The 14,448-nt window shown below is 43.6% G+C and overlaps 1 protein-coding gene across 8 annotated transcripts in view; it reads right to left on the minus strand.

Annotated features, from left to right (window-relative positions):
* The window catches only part of LOC112261018 (VPS10 domain-containing receptor SorCS2), a 330,639-nt gene that overhangs the window by 33,333 nt on the left and 282,858 nt on the right, over positions 1–14,448 (minus strand). For all 8 annotated transcript variants that reach the window (XM_042328497.1, XM_042328500.1, XM_042328499.1 and 5 more), the window contains exons 10-13: positions 14,172–14,318; positions 9,430–9,532; positions 1,374–1,450; positions 463–554 (exon numbers count right to left, since the gene is read on the minus strand). In XM_042328497.1, the coding sequence (XP_042184431.1) occupies positions 463–554; positions 1,374–1,450; positions 9,430–9,532; positions 14,172–14,318 (419 nt within the window). The remainder of the gene's footprint in view (positions 1–462; positions 555–1,373; positions 1,451–9,429; positions 9,533–14,171; positions 14,319–14,448) is intronic.

Consider the following 14,448-nt stretch of genomic DNA (forward strand, 5'->3'; position numbering starts at 1 on the left):
CTCTCTCTCAGTACAGACACTGACTGTGGCAATGTCTCCCAAACACCTTTCAAAACACTCTTACGCTCTTGCCTGAAGATTTCTACTACAGCCCAATCCCAAGGCAGTGATTTGGATTTAGAGGGCGAAGTGGGCATAAAGTTGACCTTTCTGATGCCGATGAGGCTGTTGAGGCAAAGGTCATCTGCTGATAAAGGTCAGCGATAAGGATTCTCATTACTGAGTGCTTTCTATCATTTATTTTTCATTCAACATTTATCAAGGTTACAGCTTCATTGAGATCAAATCTATTGATATAGATATGATCCACAGGAGAGACCTGGTCCTGGTCAGGTGGTTTGAAGGTCATAGATGGACGGTCAAAGGACTGTGTGGACACATTGGTGGCTCCTATATTGGTATATTGAGAGTTGTGAGTATTGGAGTTACAGAGTATATCGTTTGACAGTAAAATGAGCCTACTTGAGTATTTTGAGGGGGATGGAGGTGTCTTTGATGGCAACAATGACCCCTCCATGGTCCAGGTACAGGATGTGATGCTCTTCCTCAAACACCTACAAAACAGGAAGGACAATCACAGGACGTGTCGAAAAGACCAGGAAGTGAAAAGTTAGTAGGACGATAAGCGCTAGAAATGAATTAGATTACAGTACATTAATACATCACATAAAAGAAGAGCAGGAAAATTGGAGTTGGTCATAAAACTTATTCAAAAAGCTGAACACTGTATAATAGGTTTTGTCAGGAGATTGGAAGGTAATCTCCACCTTGAATTGAATTTCCTCCTTGAATCGTCTCCTGTTTTAGGTGGAGAGAGAGGTGGGGATGGAGATGGGGAGGGAGGGACGTGAGGAGAGAGGTGAGGAGAGAGGTGGGGAGGGAGGTGGGGATGAAGGGACGTACGGAGGGAGGGGGAGAGAGGGAAGTGGGTAGGGAGGGAAGTATGGAGGGACGTGAGTAGAGAGGTGAGGAGAGAGGTGGGGAGGGAGGGAGGTGGTGGGGAGGGAGGGAAGTATGGAGGGAGGTGGGGAGAGAAGTGGTGAGGGAGGTGGGGAGGGAAGTATGGAGGGAGGTGGGGAGGGAAGTATGGAGGGAGGTGGGAGAGAAGTGGGTAGGGAGGGAAGTATGGAGGGACGTGAGTAGAGAGGTGAGGGAGAGAGGTGGGGGAGGGAGGTGGTGAGGGAGGTGGGGAGGGAAGTATGGAGGGAGGTGGTGAGGGAGGTGGTGAGGGAGGTGGGGAGGGAGGTGGGGAGGGGGGAAGTATGGAGGGAGGTGGGGAGGGAAGTATGGAGGGGGGAGGTGGGGAGGGAAGTATGGAGGGAGGGAGAGATAGGTGTGGAGGGATGTATACAGAGAGGTGGGGAGAGACTCACCTGTCTCCAAGTCTTCCCACAGTCAGAGGTGATGTACATCTCTTCTTTATACTCCACCAGCTGGGAACCCAGGTTACCTGACAAACAGAGAGAGAGAGAGAGAGAGAGAGAGAGAGAGAGAGAGAGAGAGAGAGAGACAGAGAGAGACAGAGAGAGAGAGAGACAGACAGACAGACAGACAGACAGACAGACAGACAGACAGACAGACAGACAGACAGACAGACAGACAGACAGACAGACAGACAGACAGACAGACAGACAGAGCGCAAGAGAGAGCACAATTAGACCCAACCAAGAAAACCACAGACAGAGAGACAGACAAAGACAGAGAGAGAGAGACAGAGAGACAGACAAAGAGAGAGAGACAGAGCGAGCGAGAGAGAGAGAGAGACAGAGCGAGCGAGAGAGAGAGAGACAAAGAGAGACAGAGAGCAAGAGAGAGCATAATTAGACCCAACCAAATCATGAGAAAACAAAAAGATGATTACTTGACACATTGGAAAGAATTAACAAAAAACAGAGCAAACTAGAATGCAATTTGGCCCTAAATAGAGAGTACACAGTGGCAGAATACCTATGTACAGACTCAGTGAGCATAGCCTTGCTTTTGAGAAAGGCCGCCGTAGGCAGACATGGCTCTCAAGAAAAGACAGGCTATGTGCTCACTGCCCACAAAATGAGGTGGAAACTGAGCTGCACTTCCTAACCTCCTGCCCATATTAGAGAGTATTTTATTTGTATTTATTTTTTTACCTTTATTTTACTAGGCAAGTCAGTTAAGAACAAATTCTTATTTTCAATGACGGCCTAGGAACAGTGGGTTAACTGCCTGTTCAGGGGCAGAACGACAGATTTGTACCTTGTCAGCTCGGGGATTCGAACTTGCAACCTTTCGGTTACTAGTCCAACGCTCTAACGACTAGGCTACCCTGCCGCCCCATGACCATATTAGAGAGACATATTTCCCTCAGATTACACAGCTCCACAAAGAATTCGAAAACAAATCCAATTTCGATAAACTCCCATATCTACTGGGTGAAATACCACAATGTGCATCACATGCTTATTTATTTTCCCTTGTGTACTTTAACCATTTGTACATTGTTACAACACTATATAGTAAACAAGGGAAAATAAATAAGCATAAATATGGGTTGTATTTACAATGGTGTTTGTATATATATATGTTTATATATATAATATCACATTTGTAATGTATTGTATTGAAACTTCTGTATGTGTAATGTTTACTGTTAATTTGTATTGTTTATTTCACTTTTGTATATTATCTACCTCACTTGCTTTGGCAATGTTAACACATGTTTCCCATGCCAATAAAGCCCCTTGAATTGAATTGAATTGAATTGAGAGAGAGAGAGAGAGAGAGAGAGCAAGAGAGAGAGAGAGACAGAGAGAGGGAGAGCAAGAGAGAGAGAGAGAAAGAGCAAGAGAGAGAGAGAGAAAGAGCAAGAGAGAGAGAGAGAGAGAGAGAGAGAGAGAGAGAGAGAGAGAGAGAGAGAGAGAGAGAGAGAGAGAGAGAGAGAGAGAGAGAGAGAGAGAGAGAGAGAGAGAGAGAGAGAGAGAGAGAGAGAGAGAGAGAGAGAGAGAGAGGCCATGATCAGATGAGCTCCTGCATTTTTCAGCATTTTCTTTAAAAAAATATAGATTTAGAGTTAGATAAACTTGGATTTTTTTGTCAGGAAAACATATACAGGATGCTACCCTCTACAACATAACCTATTTCCTCTCAGCAGCTGATTGAGTAGATAGGCCACTCGTTCAAGTATGGAGCTTTTAGGTAAGAGAGGGCAGGATGAAGAGGATAGAGAGACGGGGAGGTGAAAGAGATGAAGTAAGTGTGTGTGTGTGGCTTGTAATACATGTGTGATGAGAGAGGAGAGAGAGAGAGAGAGAGAGAGAGAGAGAGAGAGAGAGAGAGAGAGAGAGAGAGAGAGAGAGAGAGAGAGAGAGAGAGAGGGAGAGGGAGAGGGGGAGAGAGAGAGAGAGAGAGAGAAAGAGAAAGAGAAAGAGAGAGAGAGAGAGAGAGGAGAGAGAGAGAGAGAGAGAGGGAGAGGGAGAGGGAGAGGGGGAGAGAGAGGGAGAGAGAGGGAGAGAGAGAGGGAGAGAGAGAGAGTTTTTTGAGTTTTTATAAAACCTTTATTTTTTACTCAAGTGTTAACATAAATTTTGTAATTCCTAAACAAAAATAAATACATAACATATACATTCAACTTATTTCATCAGCAAAAAATAATTTCCCCTCCTCTACAAAACAAAGCGCTCCTTCGTAGGCCCACTTCTCCTCAAATAATAGGAGATCTTTTACAGCTGAAAAGAACTCAAAATCTACTTTTATTCTTACTTTCACTAATCCTTTAAAAACACATCTTACATCCTGCCCATATCCCGTTTCTATCTTATGTTTCCTACTCAGAAAAATTGACATCTTACCTTGTCCCAAAATAAAATTTAACATTTGACATTTTCTTTTCTGTTGTTTACTATATTGAAACCCCAAAATAAAAACAGTGTTATTGAAAAACTCCCCTACAGCTTTAAACAAAGATTCCAGCATTTCCAATAGAGGTTTTATCCTCTCACACTCCATAAAACAGTGAAAAATGGTTTCTCTTATATTACAAAAAGGACATCCATCTCTAACATCTGAGTTAATAACAGATACAAAAGCATTAACTGCAATGATGCCATGTAAAACCCTCCATTGCATATCACCAGTACCCTTTTGTAACAGTGGCTTGTACAGTGCTCTCCATGCTGGCTTTACCTTGTCATCAATGCCCAATTTTACCCTCCATGGAGTGTCTTTTCTATTCTTTTCTATTTCAATTTATCTTTATTCAACACCTTGACACACCCCTATACAAGTCCTTCCCATTCACCTCATCCAAACCCACCTCCTCCAACCCTCTCAAATCCAGCAATAATGCCTTTCTTTCTGACTCTGGGATATTTGGTGTAATCCCTAGTCTTGGAAATGAGACGTCTTCATCTTGTACCTTCTTCTTGTGGCTACTAAGCATACCCCATTCTTCCGCTGACAGAGCCTTCCTGCAGCTCCCCAGCATTTGTCCAACAATCCTTTCCGACCTCATCCCCAAATGTTCTGCCACCCGTCTTCCATCCATGAACTGAACTTTTAAGGTGATGATTTTCCCCTTCACCAGAATCTTGGAGAAATGTGGAACAGCTGCAGTTGTACAATCCAGTCTTGCCCCATACACCAGAGGTTCCTCCAACAGCCAATGCGCTGAAGTTCGTCTGGACACCTTCATTATGCTCCACACTCTGAGAAGGCCTCTGTAAAACGGAGGTACTCCCTCCCTAGAAATCTGGCTACTATCAACCAGAAATAAAGCCTTCTTTAAACCTAATCCTCCAATCCGCTGTAATACAAGACCTGCCACCCTCTCCACACCACATTTTCCGGTCCATAAAGCAACCTTTGAATAAACTGAAACCGGAAAGCAGCAGCCCTACTAGCAAGATGTACAAGACCTTGTCCCCCCTCCTCTTTTGACAAATACAAAACACTTTGTGGAACCCAGTGATATTTATCCCAAAAGAAATCCACAATAATTGCCTGTATCTTAGCCAGAAGGCCAGATGGTGGTTCTAAAACTGACAACCGATGCCACAGTGCAGAGGCAATCACATTGTTAACTATAATAGTGCACCCCCTATATGACATACGAGATAGTAACCAACGCCATCTCCTCATCCTCCCTTCCACCATTTCAACCACCCCACTCCAATTTTTTCCATAGTCCCCTCATCTCCTAGGTACACTCCAAGATACTTAAAACCTCCCTTACACCATTCTAGCCCCCTGGCAAAGCCATGATCCCTCCAGACCATTCTCCAATCTGTAAAGCACAACTCTTTTCCCAATTTACCTTTGCAGAGGATATTCCCTAAAACGATCAACCATTAGACTCAAGCTATCCACCTCCGCTTGATTTTTCACTAACACAACTACATCATCAGCATAGGCTGAGAGACGAATAGGAGGAATATCCTCTGAAAAGTACACCCCTGCAATGCGACTTCTAATGCTATTTAGTAGTGGCTCTATAGCAATGGCATATAACATTCCTGACAAAGAACATCCCTGCCTAATACCTCTACACACTTTAAAAGGAGCACTCAAACCACCAACTTTCAATACACTTTCAATGTCACCATATATCACCTTTATCATGGCAATAAAACCAGAGCTGAACCCAGACGCCTCAAACGTGTGCCATAAATATTGAGGTTCAACTCGGTCAAATGCCTTTTCCTGATCAATTGAAATTAGACCAGTATCCAACCCAATAGCCCTAGAGACGTCCAAAAAATCACGAATCACAGTAGGACTGATCCGTATGTATGATTTGCCCCATCACCTCCCTCAGCCTGTTGGACAAAGCCTTTGACAATATCTTATAATCAGTGCACAATAAAGCCACCGGCCTCCAGTTCTTCACCTCCCTCGGGTCACCCTTTTTGGGCAGTAGGGTGAGGACAGCCCTTCTGCAGCTTATTGGTAGTAACCCTCCGGTTAAACTATCATTAACTACTTCTAACCAATCCTCTCCCAACATAGCCCAAAAAGACTTAAAAAGTCAATGGGAAGCCCATCAATGCCTGGTGCCCTTCCATTTTCCATGCCTTTTAATGCAGTGTATAAATCCTGCAAAGATAATGGTTGCTCAAGCTCAACCTGAGCTTCTGCAGCCACCTTTGGGAGCCCATCAAATAACTGCTGTGTCACTGTTTTATCCTCTTTGTACTCACACTTGTAGAGCTCAGCATAGAACTCTACTGCCCTCTTTCTAATTTCACTAGGGCTAGTGAGCTCTTGTCCAACAGCTGATTTGAGACAATGAATAATTTTTCTTTGTCCATTCTTTTTCTCTAAACCAAAGAAAAATTTGGATGAGGCATCCATTTCAGATATTCCCTGAAACTTACTTCTCACCAATGCCCCCTGTGCTCTGATACCCAGCAGGTCTGCCAATGCAGCTTTTCTCCTCTTGAGGGCCTGAGTATGGCCTCGATCTCCTGTGGTCTCAACCAACGTCATGAGTTCCACTATTTCAAACTCTAGGGCTTTCATTGATCTGGTGATATCCTTGGTGACATTCCTCGTGTATTGATTACAAAATTGTTGAATCTGGATTTTCCCTATATCCCACCACTGTTGAAGGGATACAAAACTGGCTTTTGAGACCTCCACCTCTCCCAGAAAAAACTGAAACAGTTCCTGAAGTGAGCATCACTCAATAAAGTTATATTAAAATGCCAGTATGCGCTTTTGGGTTTTACATCGTTAATGAACACCACCTCTGTTATTAAACAATGATCAGAAAATCCCACTGGAGTTATCACACTTGATTTACAGACCTGAGATTGATGCTCAAAAACATAAAACCTATCTAACCTGGCCATAGAGATGATGTTCTCTCTCACATGCGCCCAGGTGTACTGCCTTGTTCCTCCATGTTGACTCAAATATCACACAGTTCATGTGTTACAATGAGGCGTTTTAAAAAAGTCCTTGAGGCTATATGAGGTTCTTGGTGATTTCTATCTAAATCACTAACTGTGCAGTTAAAATCCCCAGCAATAAATAAATAATCTTCTTTGTTACATTTCTCAATGGTATTTGATAATGTCTCTAAAAAACATACCCTCTCAACTGTCACCACTGGGGCATATACATTTATCAGACACATAGTAATGTTTTCATACCTTGCTCTAACTTTTAATAACCTCCCCTCAACTACCTCTTCAACCTCATATGACAAAGGCAAAAACCCTTTTGAGAACAAGATAACCACACCCCCACTTTTTGAGTTTTTATGACTACACACACCACTGTCCCCCCCCACTCCTGTTGCCACATAACTTCATTTTCCAAATTACCATGCGTTTCTTGTAGAAAATGTATGTCACTTCCCTTTCCCCTAATTAACTCATACACCATGGCTCTTTTTTTACCATTTCTTGCCCCATTTACGTTTAAAGAAGAAATCTCAAAACTGCTCATGGATGAAAAGAAAAAAAAAAGAAAAAAAATACAGATGAAGATACAGCCACCACATCTCTTTACAGAGTTAAAACTGCAACGGAACTCTTTCATTTTCTTTAGAATTTACATCACTTATCACTCTCGTGACCACTTTCTTGAGTCTAGCAATTTCAGGGCTTTTCAAACTTCCCCCTGTAATAATTTTGCACGCCCAATTTTTCAGTTTTTGATTTGTTAAAAAAGTTTGAAATATCCAATAAATGTCGTTCCACTTCATGATTGTGTCCCACTTGTTGTTGATTCTTCACAAAAAAATACAGTTTTATATCTTTATGTTTGAAGCCTGAAATGTGGCAAAAGGTCGCAAAGTTCAAGGGGGCCGAATACTTTCGCAAGGCACTGTACCTGTCTCGAAACAGGAGCAGTGGAAAAAAAATGTAATCTATGGATTTAAATAGCAAATGGAGGACGCTTTTCCCGTGGTTCCTTTTCATGCCAGCCAGGTAGGCTATACTCCTGTTTTAAAGAGAAGCAATGTGCTAAATATTAGGAAGGTTGAGAAATAAATATAATAGGCCTAGTCTACAGAAAGCTGATGGGATCCTCCTCTTTTTAATAGAGGCCATCACTCTGTTTTCTCACACAATTGCATAGCCTATAGAAATGTTGCACAACATGAGCTCATGGGTTCTCATGAAGTGTTGATGTCTGAGTGATTAGAGGGACAATAGAGTGCGGAGTACCAGGTAGGCCCAATTACCATGACTAAGCGGTCACATGGAATTTGACTGCCATCATGACTCGTGACCGCCGGTGTGGCGGTAATACGGTCACGAAACAGGCCTAGTCACAGCACTACAAAAAAAAGGTGATTTCTAAAACCTAAAAGGATTCATTGGCTGTCCCCATTGGAGAACTCTTTGAAGAAACCTTATTGTTTCCAGGTAGAACCCTTTTGGCTCCAGGAACCAAAAAAGGGTTCTCTTATGGGGACAGCCAAAGAACTCTTTTGGAACCCTTTTTTTGTAAGAGCACAGGGATCTCCAGGCTATTAATGCTCTCCCTTTGAACACAGCGTCGAGAACGAAAATGCTCTTCCAACTGTCTCATTTTGATAAAAAAGAGAGAGAAGAAGTAAAAATTAGGGAGGAGGGGGTGATCTGTTGGATCAAAGCCTCCTGCGCCGACAAATCATTTCAGATGGAGGGTAATTTCCCTCCCGCTCTTAACAGTGGCAGTAAGGGAAGAGAGGAGGGGGGATGCAAGGAATGGCGAGGCATCTCGTACTCACTCAGGAGATGAGGCAGCCCACTTATCCCCTTCCCTACAGACCCCTATTTTAGCTTTCCTCCAGCGGTGCCGACACAGAAATGCCAAATATTCAATATATAAAAGCAGCAATGACTGAGGGAACTCTTCCCTGGGGTTGAAGTACTTTGTATCCTCCATTCCTCTAACCCACTGCCTTTCTGGGGTAAATCCAGGTTGTCTAGAGGAGCGGGATGTTTTAAATCCAGATACTGTGCGTTTGTCAAAAATAGAGCACTCCGGGAACATTTTGGTGGATAGTGTGCTTGATGAACCGCGGAACACACACATAGCACCACGACTAGATCTCCCTCACTGTGTCTGCCTGACGTAAGACTGCATTATGTCCAGCCTTGTTTAGGGGCCCCACTGTCTGCCTGACGTAAGCCTGCATTATGTCCAGCCTTGTTTAGGGGCCCCACTGTCTGCCCGAGGGCTCCATTGTACTACAGCACATAGAGCTAGCAAAACAACAGGCTCAGAGCTGCCTTCCTATAATGGGGCTGTAATCCCTAGAACTAGAACAAGTAGGCTAAACCTTACTTAGGCTAAAAGGCCTAGCCAGAGCCTGTTCACTAGCAAACTGTGAGGGGGTCCTAGTGTTAGTGACCCTAGACAGAAGCTATTACAGTGTCACATACAGATAATAATAAGTAAAGCTAATGGCCACTTCAGTAATGATGTAACTGGGCGGCGGTTGTCGTGGTTACTCACCTGCACCCATGATGAGTCCGGGGGCGGAGTCTTTGGTGTGGACGGTCCCTGATACGTAAGGGTTGTCAGCCCAGCGCAGGTGGAGGTGGAGGTGACAGTCAGGCTAGAAGACGGGACAGAGAGAGTTTATGGAAAATTAAAGGATAGTATGTTTTGGAAACTGTAAGTCCTGTATGTCTGTTGGAGTTTGTTACTGTTTAGGTGGCCTTGTGTGTAACCCAGCCATATCATCCCAGATCTCTCCCTCTCTCTCGCTCTCCCTCTCTCGCGCTCCCTCCCATAATCACTTTGCTCAACACCGCAGCATATTCGGCTAATAGGCTAAAGAGTCGCAGCAGTTCCTGTAATGTTCCTGTAATGTTTGTTAAGCAAACCAAATCCCCCGGGGAGAGACAAAACCAAAGAGTTTCTGACGGGTGGAGTGACATTCTGTTGGGCTGGGTGAATTTGTATTGGGACATTTAGGGAGTAGGACCATTACAGTACATTAAGGGACTTTTTTGACATAGTCAAAAGTTTGGACACAACTTCTCATTGAAGGTGTTTTCTTTATTTTGACTAGTTTCTACATTGTAGAATAGTAGTGAAGACATCAAAACTATGAAATAAGACAGAAGTAACCAAAAAAGTGTCAAACAAATCAAAATATATTTGAGATTTGAGATTTTTCAAAGTAGCCACCACTTCCTTGATGACAGCTTTGCACACTCTTGGCATTCTCTCAACCAGCTTCACAGGGAATGCTTTTCCTTCAGTCTTGAGGAGTTCCTACATATAGTGAGCACTTGTTGGCTGATTTTACTTCACTCTGCGGTCCAACTCCTCCCAAACCATCTCGATTGGTTTGATGGCAGGTGATTGTGGAGGCCAGGTCATCTAATGCAGCACCATCACTCTCCTTGGTCAAATAGCCCTTACACAGTATGGAGGCGTGTTTTTTGGTCATTGTGCTATTGAAAAACAAATGATTGCCCCACTAAGCCCAAACCAGATGAGATGGCGTATCGCTGCAGAATGCTGTGGTAGCCATGCTGGTTAAGTATACCTTGTATTCTAAATAAACCCCAGACAGTGTCACTAGCAAAGCACCCCCAAACCATCCTCCTCCATGCTTCATGGTGGAAACCACATATGCGGAGATCATCCGTTCTCCTACTCTGCATCTCACAAAGACACGGCGGTTGGAACCAAAAATCTCAAATTTGAATTCATCAGACCAAAGGACATATTTCCACTGGTTGAATGGCCATTGCTCGTGTTTCTTGGCCCAAGCAAGTCTCTTCTTCTAATTGGTGTCCTTTAGTAGTGATTTCTTTGCAGCAATTCGACCACGAGGGCCTGATTCACGCAGTCTCCTTTGAACAGTTGATGTTGAGATGTGTCTGTTACTTGAACTCTGTGAAACATTTATTTGGGCTGCAATTTCTGAGGTGCAGTTAACTCTCATGAACTTATCCTCTGCAGCAGAGGTAACTCTGGGTCTTCCTTTCCTGTGGCGGTCCTCATGAGAGACAGTTTCATCATAGCACTTGCAAACTTTCAAACTTACTAACATTTACCAGATTGACTGACCTTCGTGTCTTAACGTAATGATGGACTGTTGTTTCTCTTTGCCTATTTGAGCTGTTCTTGCCATAATATGGACTTGGTCTTTTACCAAATATCTTCTGTATAGCACCTCCACCATGTCACAACACAACTGATTGGTTCAAATGCATTAAGGAGGAAAGAAATTCCACAAATTAAATTTTAACATGGCACACCTGTTAATTTAAGTGCATTCCAGGTGACAAGCGTGTGCAACGCTGTCATCAAGGCAAAGGGTGACTACTTTGAGGAATCTAATATCTAAAATATATTTTGGGGTTAGTACATGATTCCATGTGTGTTATTTCATAGTTCTGATGTCTTCACTATTATTCTACAATGTAGAAAATAGTCAAAATAAAGAAAAACCCTTGAATGAGAAGTTGTGTCCAAACTTTTGACTGGTACTGTATATTGGTCAAGGACTGTGTTACGTGGTGTGTGCGGGTGGGGGTGTACGTTAATTGTGTGTGTGTGTTTGTGACACGCGAGTGTGTGTGTTGACATCCATCTGAGTGGAGAGTGACTGATGGAAAAAGTGTTTAGTGTTTTTACTGAGTGACACACACCGCTCTTTGTGTGTCAATCTTAAGCCTTTCTCTCCACTTTCCCCTCTTCTTCCCGTCTTCCTCTCCTCTCAGTGTTGTTATTTATTCACGACTCTGCATTAGATGGCCCTGTATGTTAGCGTGATGCTGTCTCTCCTCGTTAACTCTGTTGCTATGACTCCGGCTGTACACACAGGGTTAAGTGCCTCCCTAAAGCACCGTGCAGGCCCGTCAACAAGAACCATCTTTCATGCCTCCGTCAAGGAACTTTAAAACTCTCATGGCAGTATAATGATGTTAGGGCAGTTTTTAAAGTTAAACTAACAAAGACGGCCCATTTTAAAGGTCTCTCTCTCTCTCTCCAGACGGCCCATTTTAAAGGTCTCTCTCTCTCTCTCTCTCTCTCTCTCTCTCTCTCTCTCTCTCTCTCTCTCTCTCTCTCTCTCTCTCTCTCTCTCTCTCTCTCTCTCTCTCTCTCTCTCTCTCTCTCTCTCTCTCTCTCTCTCTCTCTCTCTCTCTCTCTCTCTCTCTCTCTCTCTCTCTCTCTCTCTCTCTCTCTCTCTCTCTCTCTCTCTCTCTCTCTCTCTCTCTCTCTCTCTCTCTCTCTCTGTACAGATGGTATCACGTTGCACCTGCACTGAGTCAAATCGCTTGTATCTGGCCCTTGCAACGCTAAACAGTAAATCACTTATGGAAAAAAAAAGAAGCAATTTAAAAGGACTTTGCTGCGCTATTAGGCAGTAGATTAAACAAAGATTACCCACATTAATCTAAGGTACATGGATTCTTTTAATAGTCATTTACAAACCGCCATCCTTCTATTCAATGGCCATTACTCTTCTAGTGTGCTTTGAGACAGGTCATGAAGGTATAGTCGTAGCATTGTTCACGTTACACCACTTGTGGTTACACCACTTGTGGTTACACCACTTGACATCTTGGCGACACCGTGGGGTGACAAGTGTTGTTGTTAGGAGATATAAAGCTGTCTGTCGGACCTGTAACCTGGTTTCACCGCAACGGCCGGGGCGGGGCGTGGATAAACAAGGTCGGTGGTATGGGGGTCGTAGTCGCCCTGAGACATGGGTGTTCTAAAATGGCTGATTTGCGCTATAGGCGGTCGTTATGGTGAGATATGAGGAAACAGACATTTCTGTGTGTGTGTCAGTCTGTCAGTGTCTCATTCCCTGGCTTTGTGCCTGTCTTTATGACTCCCTGTACCCAACGCATGAAGATGATATCTCTGTCTATGTGGAACTCTGTCAGATTGAGTGATGGTTCAATTTGAAAAGTGGGCTCTCTCTCTGTCTGTGTTACATGGCTATAGGCGTACTTCGTTTGACTTCGTATGACTTCATATGAGCCCTGAAAAGACCATGGCCTGTTCCAATGCTTCAAAACTGCATCCTTCTATCCTTCCTTCCTAGAAGTAATCCCTTATATGTAGGCCTATGGACTGGATTGGTGAAGGTTGCTGTATGTGTGGATGGCAGGAAGTCTAGCAGTTAAGAGCGCTGGACGAGTAACCGAAAGGTCGCTGCTTTGAATCTCCGAGCCGACATGGTAAAAAATCTGCTGATTGGTACTGCTGATTGGTACTGCTGATTGGTACTGCTGATTGGCACTGCTGATTGGTACTGCTGATTGGTACTGCTGATTGGTACTGCTGATTGGTACTGCTGATTGGTACTGCTGATTGGTACTGCTGATTGGCACTTAATCCTAATTGCTCCTGTATATCACTCTGAATAAAATGTATGTAGGTAGTGCAGGTCTGGTATAATGTATGTAGGTAGTGCAGGTCTGGTATAATGTATGTAGGTAGTGCAGGTCTGGTATAATGTATGTAGGTAGTGCAGGTCTGGTATAATGTATGTAGGTAGTGCAGGTCTGGTATAATGTATGTAGGTAGTGCAGGTCTGGTATAATGTATGTAGGTAGTGCAGGTCTGGTATAATGTATAATGTATGTAGGTAGTGCAGGTCTGGTATAATGTATGTAGGTAGTGCAGGTCTGGTATAATGTATGTAGGTAGTGCAGGTCTGGTATAATGTATGTAGGTAGTGCAGGTCTGGTATAATGTATGTAGGTAGTGCAGGTCTGGTATAATGTATGTAGGTAGTGCAGGTCTGGTATAATGTATGTAGGTAGTGCAGGTCTGGTATAATGTATGTAGGTAGTGCAGGTCTGGTATAATGTATGTAGGTAGTGCAGGTCTGGTATAATGTATGTAGGTAGTGCAGGTCTGGTATAATGTATGTAGGTAGTGCAGGTCTGGTATAATGTATGTAGGTAGTGCAGGTCTGGTATAATGTATGTAGGTAGTGCAGGTCTGGTATAATGTATGTAGGTAGTGCAGGTCTGGTATAATGTATGTAGGTAGTGGTATAATGGTCTGGTATAATGTATGTAGGTAGTGCAGGTCTGGTATAATGTATGTAGGTAGTGCAGGTCTGCTATAATGTATGTAGGTAGTGCAGGTCTGGTATAATGTATGTAGATAGTGCAGGTCTGGTATAATGTATGTAGGTAGTGCAGGTCTGGTATAATGTATGTAGGTAGTGCAGGTCTGGTATAATGTATGTAGGTAGTGCATGGGTTCCTTACTGATTGGCAGGTGACTGGCTTGCCGTTCATGTCAGTGGTAGGCGGGGCAAGGGGTTCCCAGTCTCGGCCTTTGTTATAGGTGATGAGAGTCGTCACTTTGCCATCCACCTTCTGATTGGCCAAGAAGACGCCTTTGACCCCGCGGACCTGGAAACAAATGACAACAAACGTCTCAGTTATGATATTATGGGAAGGTTTAATACTGATGTGGGATCTGTTTGTATGGGTCCTAGCTATTTATTAAAAGCACAGGCTTGTTACAGAAGACTGCTCAGAG

The sequence above is a fragment of the Oncorhynchus tshawytscha genome, linkage group LG10 (genome assembly GCF_018296145.1).
Source record: "Oncorhynchus tshawytscha isolate Ot180627B linkage group LG10, Otsh_v2.0, whole genome shotgun sequence".
NCBI classification, from domain to species: domain Eukaryota; kingdom Metazoa; phylum Chordata; class Actinopteri; order Salmoniformes; family Salmonidae; genus Oncorhynchus; species Oncorhynchus tshawytscha.